Genomic DNA, 17,178 nt, shown 5'->3' on the forward strand with positions numbered 1-17,178 from the left:
CGGCAAACTTTCGCATAGGCTGCAGCATGGAAAATTTGAAACAAGTCGAAAAAGATTATATAATCAAACTGCTCGGCTGGGCTCCATGTTGGCATTATCCTCATCAACCTGATCATGGCATTGTGATTGCTAGAATGACACGATATTGATATATACTTAATAATTCAATGAATTGCAAAAGACGAAACGAATCTACAAAACACTAAAAGAGTGTGCTCTGATCAAAATAACCATGACAAAAAGAATGACATTTTCCAAACGCACAAGAATAGCACGTTGGAAAACTGTGAAGTGGGGGCCCGGAAGAGGAGGAAGAAGAAAATGCTGGTTTTATATGTATAGACTATGGTAACAAGTGAAGATGACGAGTAAGAGTCGCATCTATTTTGCGTGTGATGGGTATCTATGATGGTATAACAAAGAGATAGAGAAAGGGTGACCGTGAAACAGCTTATTGTTGTTGTTCTAGTGCAAGTCTGCGTAATGTTGCATCGATGATCCAAATGCGTTCAGCAACTAGATGAGGTTTTGATGAATCGAAATCAGGATCAATTGTTTTACCCAAGTGGGCTAGTCTTGTTGCATGGTTGTATAGCGAAGGCAAGATGGTTGGCTTCATTTGAGAAGCATAGGCCAGAATTGCAGCTCGCTTCTTGCACCAATCAGATTCTGTAAGGTGGACAAGTTGCGCTTTTGCTCCGCATGGCAAGACTGCTTTTGCCAAACTTTCAACATGGGAGTTTGTTTGTGCGTCTGCATATGGTAAATCCTCATAAAAGACTAAACGTTCATGCAAAGGTTCTTTTCCTCCTACCAAGTGTGTAGAGAAAATTTCCTTCAATGGTTCTGATAGCATTTTTGTCGTTTCTCCAAGCTTGACGTCCAATTCATCCAAGATTGACAGAACAGCAACACGAACCATCCAATGATCGACATGACATCCAACGCCCAAAGGCAAATGAATTTTTGCGCCTGCACGAACTGCCATCCAAACGAGTGGCTCTAATGATTTACGTACATCCTCGAAAATATAATGATCAACGTCACGGATCTTTGTTCCGGCTGGGCCTTTCATTGCTGCTTCGGCCAAATCAGGTCTTCTTGACGGTTCATCACGAGCACTTGAATCCGGGAAACCTAGCTGTAACAAATCACATCCGATCGAACGTGCAAATGCTTCATCTTCATCCGTACGTAAAGATGTTGTATCTTCAACGTTACGGTTTAGTCTTGCTCCAATTTCACCGTTTGCACATCGACTTTTACTGAATACGGTTACGATCAAAGCGTTTTGTGTGTTTGTCTTTAGGTCTACTGCACTGTTGCGACGTGATCCCGAGGAGGTGGACGATGCCGATGATGCATAAGATGGTGTGGCTACCAAAGTGGCATCATCGCTAAATTTGGAAGAAGAAGATAGAGATGGTGAAGGAAGGGCGACTCCTGAATCTTCTCTTTGAACTCGTAGGTGAGATTGCTTCTTGAACGAAGATGTACTTGCATAACTGTGAGCGTCTTCATTCTCTTCATCGTGATGACAACATCTTGGCTTCTTTGATGCGGTACCGTAAGCACTGTAAGCGATATCGTCTGGATGTGGTGAAAAGAAGATTCTCTGCAAGATTGGTGGTGAAGGTAATCTGCCTGCGTTTTCAAACACGTTTGATGTAGCGGCTGGCTTGATGATTGTTTCTGATGGTGTTCTGGAATGATTAATCTTTGATTGAACCATGAAGCTATTTCTACGTCTATGAGATTTCTTTTGATCTTCTGCTGCTTGGGAAACTGCTTTTGACCATGGTTCTATCCAACTTTTCGATGATGGTTGTTGTTGAATAGAAGACATTTTCAATTCGCTAAAAGATGGATGTGAAGGTCTGCTTTGTGCGATCATTTGTTGATAGAATGGAGAGAAAGGGAAAAGCGAAAAGAAGAAGGGGAGATCGTTTGCTTATATGATGTTATTGGAAGTGAGAATGAAAGAATGTGATTTTTGTCGCAAATTGAGCGATCTTGTTGTTATACGGTTTGTCGGAAGGGGGAAAAGGTGGTGAATGTTGCTCTATAAGATCGGGATGCAGTTTGAATCTGAAACAACGTTTATGTTTTGCCAAGGCTTATTGGAAGCCAGACTGCTTTATTACATATGAATGCCCTCCCGAAGTGCATGAGAAAAGCAGGACTGGCCGGCCTTCAGGAACGAACATTCATGCGGTCTCTTTGTTTGCAACGGACGGCTTGTCGAGCTGAGTGTAAAAATGAGAAACTGTTGAACAAACAAACAAACCAACGAACAAACAAACAAGATTTAGGCACCTCTGCAGAAGGATAGGAGCTGTAGATGCAGATGCAAGTACGGCACTGATAAATTGATTTAAAATAGAAAAGCACTGCATGAATAGTCGGCAAATGCTAAAAAATGAAACAGAATTTTTTAGTGCATATGTTCCCGAATAGAAGGAAAGAATCCGCATGATCTGCGAATCGAGGCTTGGAAAGGGGAACGCTAGAAAAGAAAGAGAAATGGATTGGGTAGAAATAATGAAATTGAGCCACAAGGATGCATCTTTACAGTGTATGTGCATTCAACATTAAAACATGAATCCAGACCGAATGCAGGCTATACAATAGAATAGCAAACAAACGCCTCACATGTGCACTGTAACGGGCATCGCGCGTTGAAGACTTGTCTCAGAATGAATCTAGACAATACGTTGAATATGAAACAAAATCGGGCTTGTCAACTATAAGCCTACATTATTCGGGTCAAGATGGGTTCCGAGTGCAAAACAAACAAACAAACAATCATGTCAATCTTACACAACAATATTAAACTCAGCGGAACCAATCTTTTTTCTTTTGCCGTCTTCAAAGCTCTTGGCATACATTTTGACATATTTCTGGAAAATGCCATCAAGGTCCGATCATGCGAACAAAGCGTTTTACATACATACATGATGATCAGGATTTTCCATTCGATGCAAATGAAAAAGCTGTAGAATTGTCGGGCTACCTTTTAGTTACAAAGAGTGAAAGGGTTGATTTCCCCATCTTTTGAATGTGCTAGGGACAATCTTAATTTAAAGACACGGGAACTGATTCAGATTTTTAGTCTTATTTGCAGTACGATGTCGTCAAAAAGGTGAATGAAATAAGAAAATTCTGAAACATAAACAAAAAATAAACTTTTCTTTTGAGAGAACAGGCATCTTGACAGTGTTTTGGCCCGTGTGAATCCTTTGTTCCCGCCTGTGCTGCTTGTGCTTGCATCACGCGTTTTAGCGCAGGACAGCACCAAAAGAAGGGACCGTTGGCACTACGTCAGTGTATTTGATAAACACGGGAACGGAATTGATTTGTTTGTTTGTTTTGTTGTGCAGCGGTGCAACGGACATCCAACGAACAACAAACCATCACACGCTAAGTAGGATGTCGGGAAGAAGTAGAGAAACATCGATTGAATTATATACTCTCTCGCAATCCTCGGTCAGCAAAAGATCACGTAGATCGAACCAAATAAAGGCACAAAGAAGAAAGTTTACCTGATTAAATCATGTCCGCTCAACAAATACAGTCCGCAATACGATTCAATTCAACAAACGGGCTTGTATGTATGTGTACCCGGTGTTTGTTCTACGGAATCACGAGTCCCGTTTTATTTCTTTTTCAAACTTCTTCAGCATGAAATAATGAATGCGAATTTACTCTGTAACAATGCAGGCACACTGCAGTTCATTGTTATTTCTTCAATTCCGTGCATTCCATGGTAATTGAATCTAGATCTGAAAGCATGATACATATCCAAAACATCCGTTACTCTTTTGAATGTGCTAAAATGTGATTATATAAACATGTTCTGTTCGTGTCATTGATTGATTCAAAGTGAAACATTGACTTCTCACTCGACATTTGCGCTGCCCAGCTAAAGAAGAAGAAAAGAGGGCCTAGAAATTAAAAAGGCTGATGAATTGTTTGACGCGTATGGAAGGAGGCCTAACACTGATCAAGTGCTGTTCCTCCCTTATTTTGGGTGGAGTAAATAAGCTTTCACTGCATTAAAGCAGCAGGCGTCTTTGTTTTCATTTCTTCTGCCATTCTGCCTTTGCCGTTCTCTTTTTCGTTCCCGCGAAGGTGTTAGTGCGTTTGAATTGAGTGACACACTTCTGCTTAATGCAACATTGCCGTCTTCTCCTCAAAAAAGTGAAACACAAAAAAGTGAACTTTCAGTGCATACATTTCAAGATTACGAAGAACTTCATGATGAATAAAAGGGAATCTCTAACTTGATCACAAACCTTCATCTTCATTAGCATTCCTCTTTATTCTTGCAAAGATGCCAGTCGCTTCAACTTCTTCCACAAACCAAAAGCATAGCCATGTTGATATTCTCATCTTGGGTGCTGGTCCAACTGGATTAGGAGCAGCACGCAAATTAACCAAACAAAACAATCAAAATTGGTTAATGATCGATGCTGCCGATCGTGCAGGTGGAATGGCAGTAACAGAACGTGATGAAAAAGGATTTTTATGGGATATGGGTGGACATGTGATTCATTCCCATTTTGATGCATTTAATGATGCAATCAACAGCCATAACGATTGGGTTTACCCACAAAGAGGTGGTTGGGTTCGTGTGGAAAACGCATGGTGTCCAACTCCAATTCAAAGACATCTGGGTAACCTCAAGAAAGGTGAACAAATTTGCCAAGAAATCAATGAAATTCAATCAAAAGGCGTTTCAATGGCCGATCAAGAAGCTAAAAATCTTGGTGAATACTTCAGTAGCACTTTTGGACCTACCCTTAACGATATCTTCTTCACACCTTTCAATTCAAAACAATGGGCTTGGCCTTTGGATAAACTGAATCATACCTGGACAAGTTTGCGGGCCGGAAGTAAGGCTGCCAATGTTCCAAAGCCTAAATCTGTCGTTACTTCCTCCGATCAACCAGATGATATTAGCAACTTCCCATACCCCAGACTTGGAACGGGAGATCTATGGCAATCTGTCGCCCGCGCTTTGCCAGCTGATAAACAACGCTACAATACATACGTCACTTCAATTGACTTGGATGAGCACACTGTTACGCTGGATAACGGAGAAACGGTTTCTTACGGACACTGCATCTCCTCCCTTCCTTTGAGCGTTTCGATTGAATTGGTAAATGCAGCAAAACCGAATGCCGCAATCCCGATCAGCTTGAAGCCTTTGTTGAAGCATTCCTCAACCACAGTTGTCGGTCTTGGATTCGATGGTCCTCTACCGAAAGAATTAGAGGGAAAGACCTGGGTTTTCGGAGCAGATGCAGATGTTTCATTCCACAGATGTACAATCTTGACAAACTTTTCGCCTTCTTTATCCGAAGGTGAAAATGGTTCAGGCTCACGTTGGAGCGTGATGTTTGAAACTGCATCATCTGAGCATCGTCAAATTGATATCAGACCGGACGTTCTGGCAAAGAAGCATTTGGCCGAATTGCGTCGTTGGGGAGCAGTCAAGGAAGATCAAGAACCAATTTCGACGTGGAGTAGACATTTACAGCTAGGATATCCAATTCCATTCCTAGAACGTGATGAAGTATTATTATCTGATGATAACAGTTCTGGAATCATTCAAAGGTTCGAGAAGTTTGGATTCGTTCAGCGTGGTAGATTTGGTGGATGGCGATATGAGTCCTCCAATCAAGATTATGCATTCGTACAAGGGTATGAAGCAGTTGATCTTATTCAAACTGGTGCACAAGAATCAATTTATTGGCCCGGAAGAGCAGATAAGGTTACCCTTCCCGCTGCACCTAAATCTAAGTCTATCCAATCACCCACCACTCCGTCTGAAGTCGCCTCTGCTGCTGGAACGCAATGTCTGCTTCCAAATGCAAACGAGACAAACGGACATGGTAACCAAGAACACTATAAACAAAACGGCGGATCATTGGTTCATGCTCAATAAACGCTTTGCCATAGGACACTCTCTCATTATATACCTCTTCTTTTCTTCGCTTTTTCATCTCTTTGGGTTTGTGAGTTATATTTATTGATTATAGATCCTTGATTGCAATATTTGATTTCATTTTTACCGTTTTATCCGTTGTACAACAGACTGAGTTCAAAAGCCGGTCATTAGGCCTTGAAGCAGGCGCTGTGCTTAAGTTTGACTGATTGTGTGCCTTGATCGATTAGCTTCTTTTCCCCACATTTTTAATTGGGAAACGCATTGATCATCTTTTCCTTCTTTTGTTTATGATCAATAGAGTGATATGTTGCAGCACTTCAATACATTCCATAGAGCAGGTCATGTGGCTGAAAACAAAGACTTCAAATCTGTGATCGATGCAGAATAAATCAGACCTCCTTGCCACCAACACATTCTAATCCGACATCAAGTTAACCATTGTCATCAATCAAAATGTCTTCAAACCTCGCCGAAACAGTTCAAGCAAAATTGCAAGATGCATGCTCTGATCCAACAACAAAGATTCCAGGCTTGATCTTGGCAATCGCTGATAAGCAAGGTAAACTTTTAACACATTCAGCCGCTGGTATTCGTCAAGTTGGATCACAAGAAAAGATGGATGAAGATATGCTTTGTTGGATGGCATCATGCACGAAAGTGAGTGTAATTATTGAAGAATGAGTGAGAAGGAAACTGACTTCTTTCTCCACATCATTCTCGCATTCCAGCTCATCACAGTCATTGCTGCTTTGCAATTGGTCGAACAAGGCAAATTGCAACTTCAATCACCAATCCACGACGTCTTGCCCGAAATTAAAGAATTGGAAAAAGGTTACAAAACTCCAATCACCTTGCACCACCTTATCACACATACTGCCGGAATGAGCTATCCCTTCTTCAATCACGATACAAAGAAATGGGTGAGTCGGTACCGCTGCTTACATAGCATACATCCAGCTAACCAATCCTTCCAAAATAGTTTGAGGAAAGAGGATTGACATCGTTTGGCTGCAAGAAGGCTTCCATTATGGGACCGCTCAATGCCGAACCAGGCAGTCGTTGGGAGTACGGCTGTGCAATAGATTGGGCCGGTTTGGCGGTGGAAAAGGTTTCAGGAATGGATCTTGATGCGTACTTTAAGGTGAGCGAATTTGCGGCATAAGCATTGTACCCATCTGATTCTCATCGTCTTTGTGCCTCATGCAGAAACACATCTTTGAACCTCTTGGTATTAAAAATATGACACTCAAGCCACAAAGCGGACTTCCAGGCAATAAGCCGGTAGGACCACATCTTGCCGGAATGAACTTCCGCGATGAAAGCAAAGGCGGAAAAGTTGTAGCCCAACCTCACGTTATCGAAGAGGATGAGAGTAAGATTGAAATACTGTATGGAGGTGCAGGTGCATATGGAAATGCGGCAGAATATGTTCAAATTCTTGTTGCTTTGTTGAACGACGGCAAACATCCCAAGACTGGTAACGCAATCCTCAAACCTGAATCTGCTCAACTTTTGTTCAAAGATCAATTGGATGACAAGCTCGTCAAAGATCTTTATCGTTTGATCCCAGGTGCTATCCCGGAACTTTCGAATGAGTGAGTAACTTGAAAGTTCACTTGAGTTAGAACCTTGCAGCTAACATTACTTTACACCTAACAGCGTCGACATGCCGGGTGATCCCAAAAATTGGACGTATGGCGGTTTGAAAATGTATACGAGCGCTGCAAAAGATCATTATTTGGTCTGGTGGGCAGGAATTGCGAATCATTATTGGTTCATCAATCATGAGATGGGTATTGCAGCAATGATTCAAGCCCAAGTGTTCCCTTTCAATGATCCTCAAATCGGTGGCCTCTTCTTCGGTGATATCAGTAATGCTATTCAACAACATGTTATGGGCGGTGGTGCATCTTCTGCTTGAGATGGCGTTTCACATGCGAGGTACATTCTCTCCAACTTTGCCATCAATTCTTGTACATACCCGATCCAATGACTATTAATGACCTTTCGAGCTCCCCGAATGAATAGGGAAAGGGGAAAAGTGATGATCTCCCGAGCCCCCTGAATTCCTAAGGTTCCATCCAAATTCGGCTGAGTGTAGTATCTGATCAATCTCTGTGGCTTGCAAAATACGCCGAACCGAATGAGTTGGCCGCGTGATTGAGCTTCCAATTTCGATTGCGGCGTCATTGAGCTTCTAATTTCGATTTGCCGTGTCTATTCATCTGTCACGGGTATGGTCACACCGCCGACGAATGGGATCAGAGGTAAAGCCCGGCAAATGACTTTCCGTAAGAGTGTCAAAGAAAAATGTGAAGAACATCAAATGCTACTCGAAGTGGTATGCAGGCCGGTTCGACAACCTTCTTTCCGGGTTTTCCCTTCCGTTCTCAAAATGCAAAGACAAGCCCCCCATCCCCAAACAAAAGATAAAAAGGCGCTCTCACAATATTTCTCCCTCAATCTTTCAAGACGACCATCTGTCGTATCGTCGTATCGATCATGCTAAGGCAAAGTTTTACAGCTTCATTGATTTACGCATTCCTGATTCAAGTATGCATTGCTGCGACGATAAATTGGGAAAAGAGTCTTTTTCACACAAGAGATAAACTTATTGTGCTTGAAAAGTGAGTAGCATTCAATCCTGCTGTTAATCTTCTACATTCTTCTCACTTATTTTCCTCTCTACTTAGCACGGACGATAGAAGTCAAATAAGATCTTCGGATGCCGCTTGCTATGGTTCTTGCCCAGGTAGAGGACAAACTTTTCCAGGTAGAGGCTGTAAGAACAAGTTTCAGTGCCTGTTTAAGAAGATTGGAAGCGCATCCGTATAGCTGGCTTTTCACTTGCAATAATTATCTTTCAGCTTAGATCATTCTATTACATTATCGTCAATCTCATTGTCAACTTGCCAGGTGATTCAGGAACAATACTAATGAGGGATCAAAGGCGGGCAAGAGCTAAGCAAAAGATCATTCTCTAGTCAGCTGGGTAATCTCGTCATTAACCATAACGTAATCCGACAATGTAGAATGGTCAACATTCATTTCTGTAACCTTACACTCTTATATGTCCACCCCAAAATTGAATGGCTATTTATGAATGAACAGGAAAAGGGGAAAATTACTCTAGAATTCGTGTCAAAGTGGCTGAGTAAAGTTCTTGATCAGTCCATGGCTTACTATGCAAGCCTACCCACATATCTTGGCCGAGTTATGGAGCTCCTAACTTTGACTGCGGTGTTGATCCGTGCAGAACTCCTGTTCGTAAAGAAAACGGGCGTATACATACCATTCCGAAGGTAAACAGAAAGCAAAGCCCAGCATAACACTGTCCGTAAGAAAAAGTCAAGACAACAATTGTGAAGGACACCGCATACTTGACTCAGACCGGTGTGGGATCTTTTCCGGAAATACCGTCCGAGATTAATTTGTAAAAAGAATAATTTCTCACGGAGTCTTTCCTTACTTTTTAGTACAACAAAAGCCAAAAAAATAAGTGGCCTCCCCACAAGCTCTTATCCCAGTTCTAGAATTTAGTCATCAACCCTTACAGTGTATCGATCACGAGGAAGTAAAACCCTGCAAGTTCACTGATTTTCACAATTCTGATTCAGATTTATATTGCTGCGAGCAAAAATTAGGTAAGGAAGTATCTGTATCTAAGCGATTGAGCGTATTCATTGTCAATATGAGGTGTATATGGTGTCACAAGGGTCTACATTAGCCATTTATTGCGGAAGTCAATCTTCCCTCAATCTTTCATGGACCCTATCTCAAAGTTGAATGCTATTTATAGATTTGCTCCTATTTGAGCAGGGAAAAGGAGATAAATAATTCGAGCTTCCGACAGGAGGTAATTTATTCGAGCTTCCAAATAAGGTACCTACTTAATTTAATCTCTAAGGGGTTTAAAAAGGGGGAAAAGCTCCTGTTTAAAGGCCAAACGGCGAACACATACCGTTGCCGAATAGCGGTTTACGGTATGACATACTCTATCAAAACGGCAAAAGAAGCCGAGGAACTTTGAAGAACACCATACACTTTTCGAAGCAGACCGGTGTTTCAGTACATCAAACGCCCCAAAAATGTATAAAAAAGTCCTCCGACAAGTTTTATTTCCAGTTTCCTGAAGACAACCATCCACCTTTTGTCTTATATCGATCAAGATGAAGCAAAAATACGCAACTTTATTCATCTTCGCACTTCTGATTCAAATCTGCATTGCTGCGAGCATAGATTGGAAAAAAAGTGTTTTTTACCGAAGAGATAAGTTTATGGTAATTGGAAAGTAAGTAAATTAAAATGAAGCGTTGTTGATTTATCTTTCTCACCTTTCTTTACTTTTTTATTTATAGCACGGAAGAAAGCGGTCAAGATGGTCAAGTAGGATCTTCGCAAGCTGCTTGCTATGGTGCTTGCCCAGGTAGAGGACAACCAAATCAAGGTAGAGGCTGTAAGAACAAGTTTCAGTGCCAACCCAAGCCAGGGGCTGCCTAAAGAGGAAGCCGGCCTTTCAATAGCGGTCTCGACAACCCCATCTTTCGGTACAAATCATTCTATTATATTACAGAATATGCTTGCTAGTAAAATTCATATTGTTACAGATCTATCGTACGTTCCTTTTGATAAGATTGAAGATAGATAAATGTATCCGAGGGATTGAACGTTGGCATCGTATGCATAAGATAAATGTTGATTTTGAGCACCATATCCGTTTCCATTTGTCGAATCACAAATTCCATCTCCATCAATGCAAACGTCCAAAGTTTTATTCACGAATGAATCGGGTACACTGGATAAATTGCTCAAAAGTCTCATTTCGACACCTATGCTTGATTCGGTTGAAGTTCCTCCGGTGCTATTGACGTTACAGGGTAAGTTTGGTTTCCTGAGTGGATTTCCGATCAAGAAAACACCCTTGACCGAATCTGCTGCTGTTCCGTTTAATTGGTTCAATGCATTTGTCGTTGCTGCTGCGCCTTGGCTGTATCCTTGTAAGAGTACGCATTGATTTGGAAAATTTTGCGAGATTGCAGTGACTTTGTTAATTATATCATCCGTTCCTGCAACGCTGATTTGATCCCAATTTGCCGGATATTGAACAAAGTATTGATTGCCACCTGTCCAACTGCCCATCACTAAAGCATTCATTAATGCAAATCCGGCAGAAGGTCCTTGTGCTTCATTTGTTCCGCGTGCTTGAATGATGACTGTGGAAGAGGGTAAGAGGTGTTAGAGAAGGAATTATATTGTTATTGTTATATTGCACTCACTGTAATTTTGACACATCGGTGGACCATCTCGTTTGGGTAGAAGCGAGGCCAATTTATGAGGCAGAAGTGGAGAAGCTGCTGTATTGGTAGCGAACAGCGATGCTATCATCAATGAAGTTAGCTTTGCTATGGAGTAAATCATTGTTGAAGAGGGTGAAGATGGGATGTAGAGTAAAGAATGAAAGATGTCATCCCTTTTATATAACCGACATTATCTTGTGATCCGATTAACTTCCGTATCCCGGAAGCTAATCTTATCTGAATAGTCTAGCCAATGGGAATCTGAGACCATTCTAAAGTGTGATCGTGAAAAGGATAGAAGAAAGTGTTGTTTGTCTAAATGCAGCATACTAATTCGTACTAAATCGAGAATAAATGAAACAACACCTCTTTCAAGGCACTTTAACCGTATCGGGAGATATAATGGCAAATGCATAAAGAATTAAATGATATGGCATCCCATCAGTGTGCTGTGTTAAAGACGGTGTCTATCACTACGCGTTCACCAAGACCGTAGGGCGTGTCATGTAGACTGGACGGGATTCGGATGTTTTTTCTGATGACGCACAAGATCCTCTTCAAAGTAATCTTAACAGAGAAGAGGTTAATGTCATCAGCTTTTTCTGATATATGATGACGTTTGAGGGTTATTTTCCATCAAAAGCCCTGAACATTATTTCGCTTTCCTTTCATCAGTTTTGATGAAGAGGATCTCGCCATTTCTCTATTAACCACTGTTAAATCACAAACCTCGTGACTTAAAAAGACACTTTGCATCTTTGCTGAGTCAGCAATGGGTATCTTATTGTCTAAAAATACACCTTGGTTTCTGTTGGAAAGAAGATTTTCTTTTCTGTATGGAAGAATGCATTACCCGCCGCGGTAAAAGAGGAGAACAATGAAAACACATAGCTCGCGTTTCGCACGAGCACACGGTCCCTCTTTTACGCGTTCAATTTTAAAGTAGGTAACCGCCGGGAAAAGAGGGGTGTAGTGCGGGTAAGATGTTCACATGGTCCTTACAGAAGTGTAAGACCGGCGGTAAATGCAGTTGAGCAGAGGAAAAACAGTATACTTTTGTTATTGCAAGGAATGTTACGCTTTGACAAGTAAAGTGCCCAAAGCATACCATTCGGACTTGCACGGTCTTGCTAGTGGCCGCGGTTGCCGTTTCGTTGCATTAGACAATACCAGCATCAGCAACAACAACAACAAGACACTTGTGAGCAATAGTCCCCCTTCTTTAGTCACACTTTTGCATTCGTCGAACGAATGTTCCGTGAGACCCAAGCGATTGAGCGTTGTGAGAAATGGTTCGACTTATGCACCCTTTAATTCATCCATGCGCTCGCTATCGTCTTCGCTAGCCCGTGAACGAAGGGAATCTCCTATCTCTTACGCGAATGCATTAACGGTAATTAAAGCCCTCTAACATTCTTGTGGATTTCCTCTATTTCCTGTTTCGTAAACATGAATGCGAGCATACGTACATACATCTTTTAATTAATCTTGACACCCTCAACCACGTACATCCGACAACAATTCACATTTCAGGTTTTCTTTTCTCTCTTCCACAATATAAATCTCTCCCCCCTTTTCATCACCCCCACGACAAAAACAATCACCTTCTTTTATTTATTCTCTCTCAACGACAAGTCTACACAAAAAATGCGTTTTACAGCTTTTGCCTTGATGGCAACGGCATTAAGTGTCGCTTTGCCAGCCACTCAAGCACACATTGGACCCGGTGTTCCAAGTAAAATTCAAATTCGTAATACGGATATGAACACAGTTCGTGCTGTACGTAGAATGGAACATTCTCATGATCATCACAGACCAATTCACAGAAGAGCAAAAGCAGCTAAAGATGAAGCAAGTGAAGCACAAATCGAAACTCCAACAGAAGAATGCAAACCATATGGTCTTTCAGCTGTGAACGATATGGTAAAAGATTTCCCTACCGCTTGGGACGTTGCCGATATCTTACCCCATGATACACAAGCAATGGCCATCATGCAAGCTATCAACGCTTCAGGTCTCGTTCCAACTGATATCCAAGCCCGTGGTCAACAGCCTGCCTCATTGATGGGAACAGGTACAGAAACTGGTTACAACTCTAACACCGATCCAGCTTGCTACTGGACAGCAACAGGTTGCACAACTCCAAAAGCAAAAGGTGTCTTGCCCGATATCATCTCATGTGCAGAACCACATACCTGGGGCTATACCCTAGATGACGGACCAAACTGCACGCACAACGCTCTTTATGATTTCTGGAAGACCCAAAACCAAAAAGTATCATTGATGTACATCGGATCAAACGTTATGGACTGGCCATTGCAAGCTCAACGCGGTTTGGCTGACGGTCATCACATTTGCGTTCACACATGGTCACACAAATACATGACTGCTTTGACAAGTAACCAAGCTTTCGCTGAATTGTATTACACCATGCAAGCCATCAAAAAGATTATGGGTATCACACCAACTTGCTGGCGTCCACCATACGGAGATGTTGACGACCGTATTCGTGCAATCGCTCAATCTTTGGGTTTGAGAACATACGTTTGGGACCATGATACAGATGACTGGGAAGTTGCACCAGAAGGTCCTAAGCCAACCGCAACCGTTCAAGCAAACTACGACAGTATCATCTCATTGGGTTCCGCTCCTGCCGCAGAAACAGGAGGTATCGTTGTCTTGCAACACGAATTGACAAACGGAACAATGGAATTAGTCAAGGAGAACTACCCAAAGATGAAATCTGCTTTCCCAAACATTGTCCCTTTGACAGCTTGTTTGAACCTCACTCATCCTTACGTTGAAGATATCATTTACCCAAATTTCGCTGAATATGTTGGCGGTAACGTGATGCCTTCAGGTTTACCCACAACGTTCACGGTTCAAGCAGACGCCGTTGCCACTCCTCAAGGTACATTGAAGAGTATGGGCAGTTTAATGGCAACTGCTCCCGCTGGTGGTCCAGACAATGCAGGCGTTGTCAGTTCTTCCTCTGCTGCTGCAGGTCCAAGCTCATCAAACGGATCGCCAGACAATTTGAGTAACAAGAAATCCGCTGCTTCTCCTTCAACAGTTATCGCTCCATTTGCTGTTGTGATTGCTGGTTTGACAGCAGGTGCTTTCATGCTCTTGAACAACAATTAAATATTTCAATAGACCCTTATAGCACGAATCCTCTCTCCCCCTACCGCTTAAAAGCACGACGGACTTTACCTTCATCTTTTGCCTTCAGCACTTGTACTAGAACATACTTTATATTAATTGCACGTCTTTTTTTAAATGAAAACTGATCATGTGATATGTACAATTCAATAATTTAACCTCGAATGGTGTAGTGTAGCTTTAGAGGTCCGGTAGGAGCTCGATAACCACCACTGAATTGCTGCGGTCGTGGTAAAGTTTCTGAAGTGTATGGTTTTGAAGTTTTGACGTTGATAGGACGAATATCCATCGTGGCAACAACGAAAGCCAAACCGATCTTTAATTCATTTTTGGCTAATTTCATCCCAATACAAGGATGCAGTCCTGTGCCCCAGCCAACGAATTCATACGGTCCACTACCTTCACCTCTTTCCCATCTGTTTGGATCGTATTTCAAGGGATTTGGGTAAATATCGTTTGAAAGATTAATCGTTGCCATATTGAAAGCCAAATATTCTCCATCTCGAATCGTTTCTCCACCAACGTTTCCTGTTGAACCGGGTTGCTTAGGTTGCATTAAACGGTAAATGTAATCGTTGCTCAAGAGACGAATTGTTTCACGAATGCAAAAGTAGGTAAAACCGAAATTATTTTCAAGTTGTTCGATGGAAAAGCTTGCAATCTTTTGGAATGCATTTGCTGTTGAAGGCACACCATTTTCTTTGCATAATCTTTCCATCGTTCCATCAATTTCTCCGCGTAATTTTTGGTAAATTCCATCGTCTGCAGATGCAAAAGCTAAAGTCCAAGCAAACATTGCCGAAGAATTGATGATGGAAGCAAACAAGTTTCCAGTTTGCCAAAGGGTGATATCCATTGCTGAATTTCCTGCATCAATAAGGACTTGTGTATAATCTTCTTCACGATCACCTGATGCGATACGCTTTTCAATTGGAGTTTTGAGTAAATTGTGTAAGTCTTCTCCTGCCTTTTTACGACGACGATTGCTGGGGATGGGCAGATTCGGAAAGATGGTGTTGAAGTAGTTGTTCTCTGTTTCGATAGCTGGAGAAAGATGGGAGAGGTGTAAGATAGAGCCGCTGTATGTTGGCGTTATATTGTACTCACTCCAATAACTGTCCATCATTGGTTTCAAAACACTTTTGTCATCTGCCAATTCTGTGCTACCGACGATACGAATGCTGACACGGAAGATGATCTGTGGGAGAAAGGCAAGACATGTGTCAGTAGGAATCCAGAACAATGGCACGCTCTCAAACGTACCCAGTACAATTGCTCCGTCATATTGATCAAACCGGTTGAACCAGCCTTTGTGGCATCAATACCATCATTCTTCCAAACATCTTGGAAACCTTCTTCAAAATCTCTTGCGACTTTACGCATGACATCATGTTGAATTAAACGTTTATCAGATAAACAGTTTCTCAAATTCTTGTTACGCCATTGATCGAATAAGTTCTGAGATTTGGGTGCAGGTTGATCTAAGGCAACCATTTTTTCATCCACTTCTCCTTCAACATCTTCTATGCTACGTTTTGGACTTGGAATGCCGATAAACAAACCTTGGAAACCTTTATTGAAGTTCAAATCACGGTTGTTGAAGAAAGATCTAGCACTTTCTGTTCCATGTACGATGGTCACGACTGGATTAAAGGAAGGGACAAAATCTAAGCATGAGTGTGACATTTATTATATTCCACATTCACTCACCCATGGAACGGATATTCATACGAATAGGTTTCAATTCAGCCGGTCTGGTTACGCTTCCCATGTGATTCTTCACCCAAGTAGGTCTTGAATTACCGTAAAAGCCCATTTGACCTAAAGCTGGAATGAATGATTTAATCTTCTTCGCTTTACTTCCTGCAGGAGGTTGAAAGCCAGCAGGAGCTCCAAAGAAGTATTGAAATGCAAGAATAGAAGCCAAAAGGGCCAAGATGGTGAATGTGATTGTATTGTTAGATTCTGTTTTGCCATCTTTGTGAAATGTTTGTAAGATTGAAGCGGGAACAAATGCTTCTACGCCTTGACTTGGCATTGGCACCTTGAAAGACGACATGATGAAACAAGATGATTGTGGGAATGAACGAATGCAAATAAAGAGCAACGTCCCCTCTTTATATAAATCCTATGATTAGAAATCCAACAGCACATAATCTCTCCGCGGTCATATGTTTGCATGAATCAGGTCCCTTCATGCTGCTTAATGTGTAAGATACAGTGATGTTCGGCATCCTTTCATATGGAAACAGCACATTGGCAGTGGTGTTCTTTGACCTTTTCTAGCCAAAAGGTGCAGGCTTTGCATTTTTCATTTTTGCATCATACTTCATCTCACACCCCGATCCAATTTGCGGTGATTAATCGGCAAAAAGTGTTGATAGAATGCAGAAACAGGTTCTATGGGCATGTATTCTTTCGGAAAAAGATTTGATTTGTGTATAAAAATACCCGTTGAGAGAGAAAGAGGGGGAGCAAGCACAAAAAATACAATGTGCAGTGCATCATTAGCTTACTCTTGAACCGCTTCCGTGTACCATTTGTTCGTTCGTCTGTTCTCTTGTTTTGCCTTATCCTTTTTAACCGTTGCATCGAGGGTTACGTTAGCGTGTGTTATTCTCTATCCCTTAGACTCTTCTTTCATTCTCCGCGGTCTTCCTTCAAGGTATAACTCCATGGAACGCATAATTTTTATACTTTTATCAATTAGTTGATGATATTAATAGATCATCTTCATCTGATGACAAGGCTGTTAGCAATACTCTT

General features: G+C 41.7%; 6 protein-coding genes across 6 annotated transcripts; 3 read left to right on the plus strand and 3 right to left on the minus strand.

Annotated features, from left to right (window-relative positions):
• Nucleotides 1-215: 215 nt before the first annotated feature.
• Nucleotides 216-2,283, minus strand: FA14DRAFT_160091 (uncharacterized protein). Its single transcript, XM_025498525.1, has one exon. It carries the CDS (start codon nt 1,844-1,846, stop codon nt 452-454), a length of 1,395 nt encoding a protein of 464 aa, XP_025354822.1. The 5' UTR covers nt 1,847-2,283; the 3' UTR covers nt 216-451.
• Nucleotides 2,284-4,185: 1,902 nt separating this feature from the next.
• FA14DRAFT_171302 (FAD/NAD(P)-binding domain-containing protein) lies at nt 4,186-6,082 on the plus strand. Its single transcript, XM_025500324.1, has one exon. It carries the CDS (start codon nt 4,334-4,336, stop codon nt 5,948-5,950), a length of 1,617 nt encoding a protein of 538 aa, XP_025354823.1. The 5' UTR covers nt 4,186-4,333; the 3' UTR covers nt 5,951-6,082.
• A 169-nt stretch (nt 6,083-6,251) lies between these two features.
• Nucleotides 6,252-7,958, plus strand: FA14DRAFT_188609 (beta-lactamase/transpeptidase-like protein). The gene is made up of 5 exons (XM_025501668.1): nt 6,252-6,610; nt 6,682-6,873; nt 6,933-7,094; nt 7,160-7,548; nt 7,613-7,958. The coding sequence occupies exons 1-5, from the start codon at nt 6,407-6,409 to the stop codon at nt 7,872-7,874; spliced, it is 1,209 nt and encodes a 402-aa protein (XP_025354824.1). The 5' UTR covers nt 6,252-6,406; the 3' UTR covers nt 7,875-7,958.
• Nucleotides 7,959-10,606: 2,648 nt separating this feature from the next.
• Nucleotides 10,607-11,176, minus strand: FA14DRAFT_104442 (alpha/beta-hydrolase; the record flags this gene model as incomplete). Its single annotated transcript, XM_025495710.1, has 1 exon — nt 10,607-11,176. A coding segment is annotated over one exon (570 nt), but the record flags the coding sequence as incomplete, so codon positions are not given.
• A 1,320-nt stretch (nt 11,177-12,496) lies between these two features.
• On the plus strand, nt 12,497-14,456 carry FA14DRAFT_160093 (glycoside hydrolase/deacetylase). The gene has a single exon (XM_025498526.1). It carries the CDS (start codon nt 12,898-12,900, stop codon nt 14,392-14,394), a length of 1,497 nt encoding a protein of 498 aa, XP_025354826.1. The 5' UTR covers nt 12,497-12,897; the 3' UTR covers nt 14,395-14,456.
• Nucleotides 14,457-14,512: 56 nt separating this feature from the next.
• Nucleotides 14,513-16,930, minus strand: FA14DRAFT_160094 (cytochrome P450). Its single transcript, XM_025498527.1, has 4 exons — nt 16,123-16,930; nt 15,676-16,055; nt 15,520-15,610; nt 14,513-15,456 (listed from the first exon to the last, which is right to left on the minus strand). Exons 1-4 carry the CDS (start codon nt 16,469-16,471, stop codon nt 14,567-14,569), a joined length of 1,710 nt encoding a protein of 569 aa, XP_025354827.1. The 5' UTR covers nt 16,472-16,930; the 3' UTR covers nt 14,513-14,566.
• Nucleotides 16,931-17,178: the final 248 nt, after the last annotated feature.

Source organism: Meira miltonrushii (assembly GCF_003144205.1).
Source record: "Meira miltonrushii strain MCA 3882 unplaced genomic scaffold FA14scaffold_2, whole genome shotgun sequence".
In the NCBI taxonomy this organism is placed as follows: Eukaryota; Fungi; Basidiomycota; class Exobasidiomycetes; order Exobasidiales; family Brachybasidiaceae; genus Meira; species Meira miltonrushii.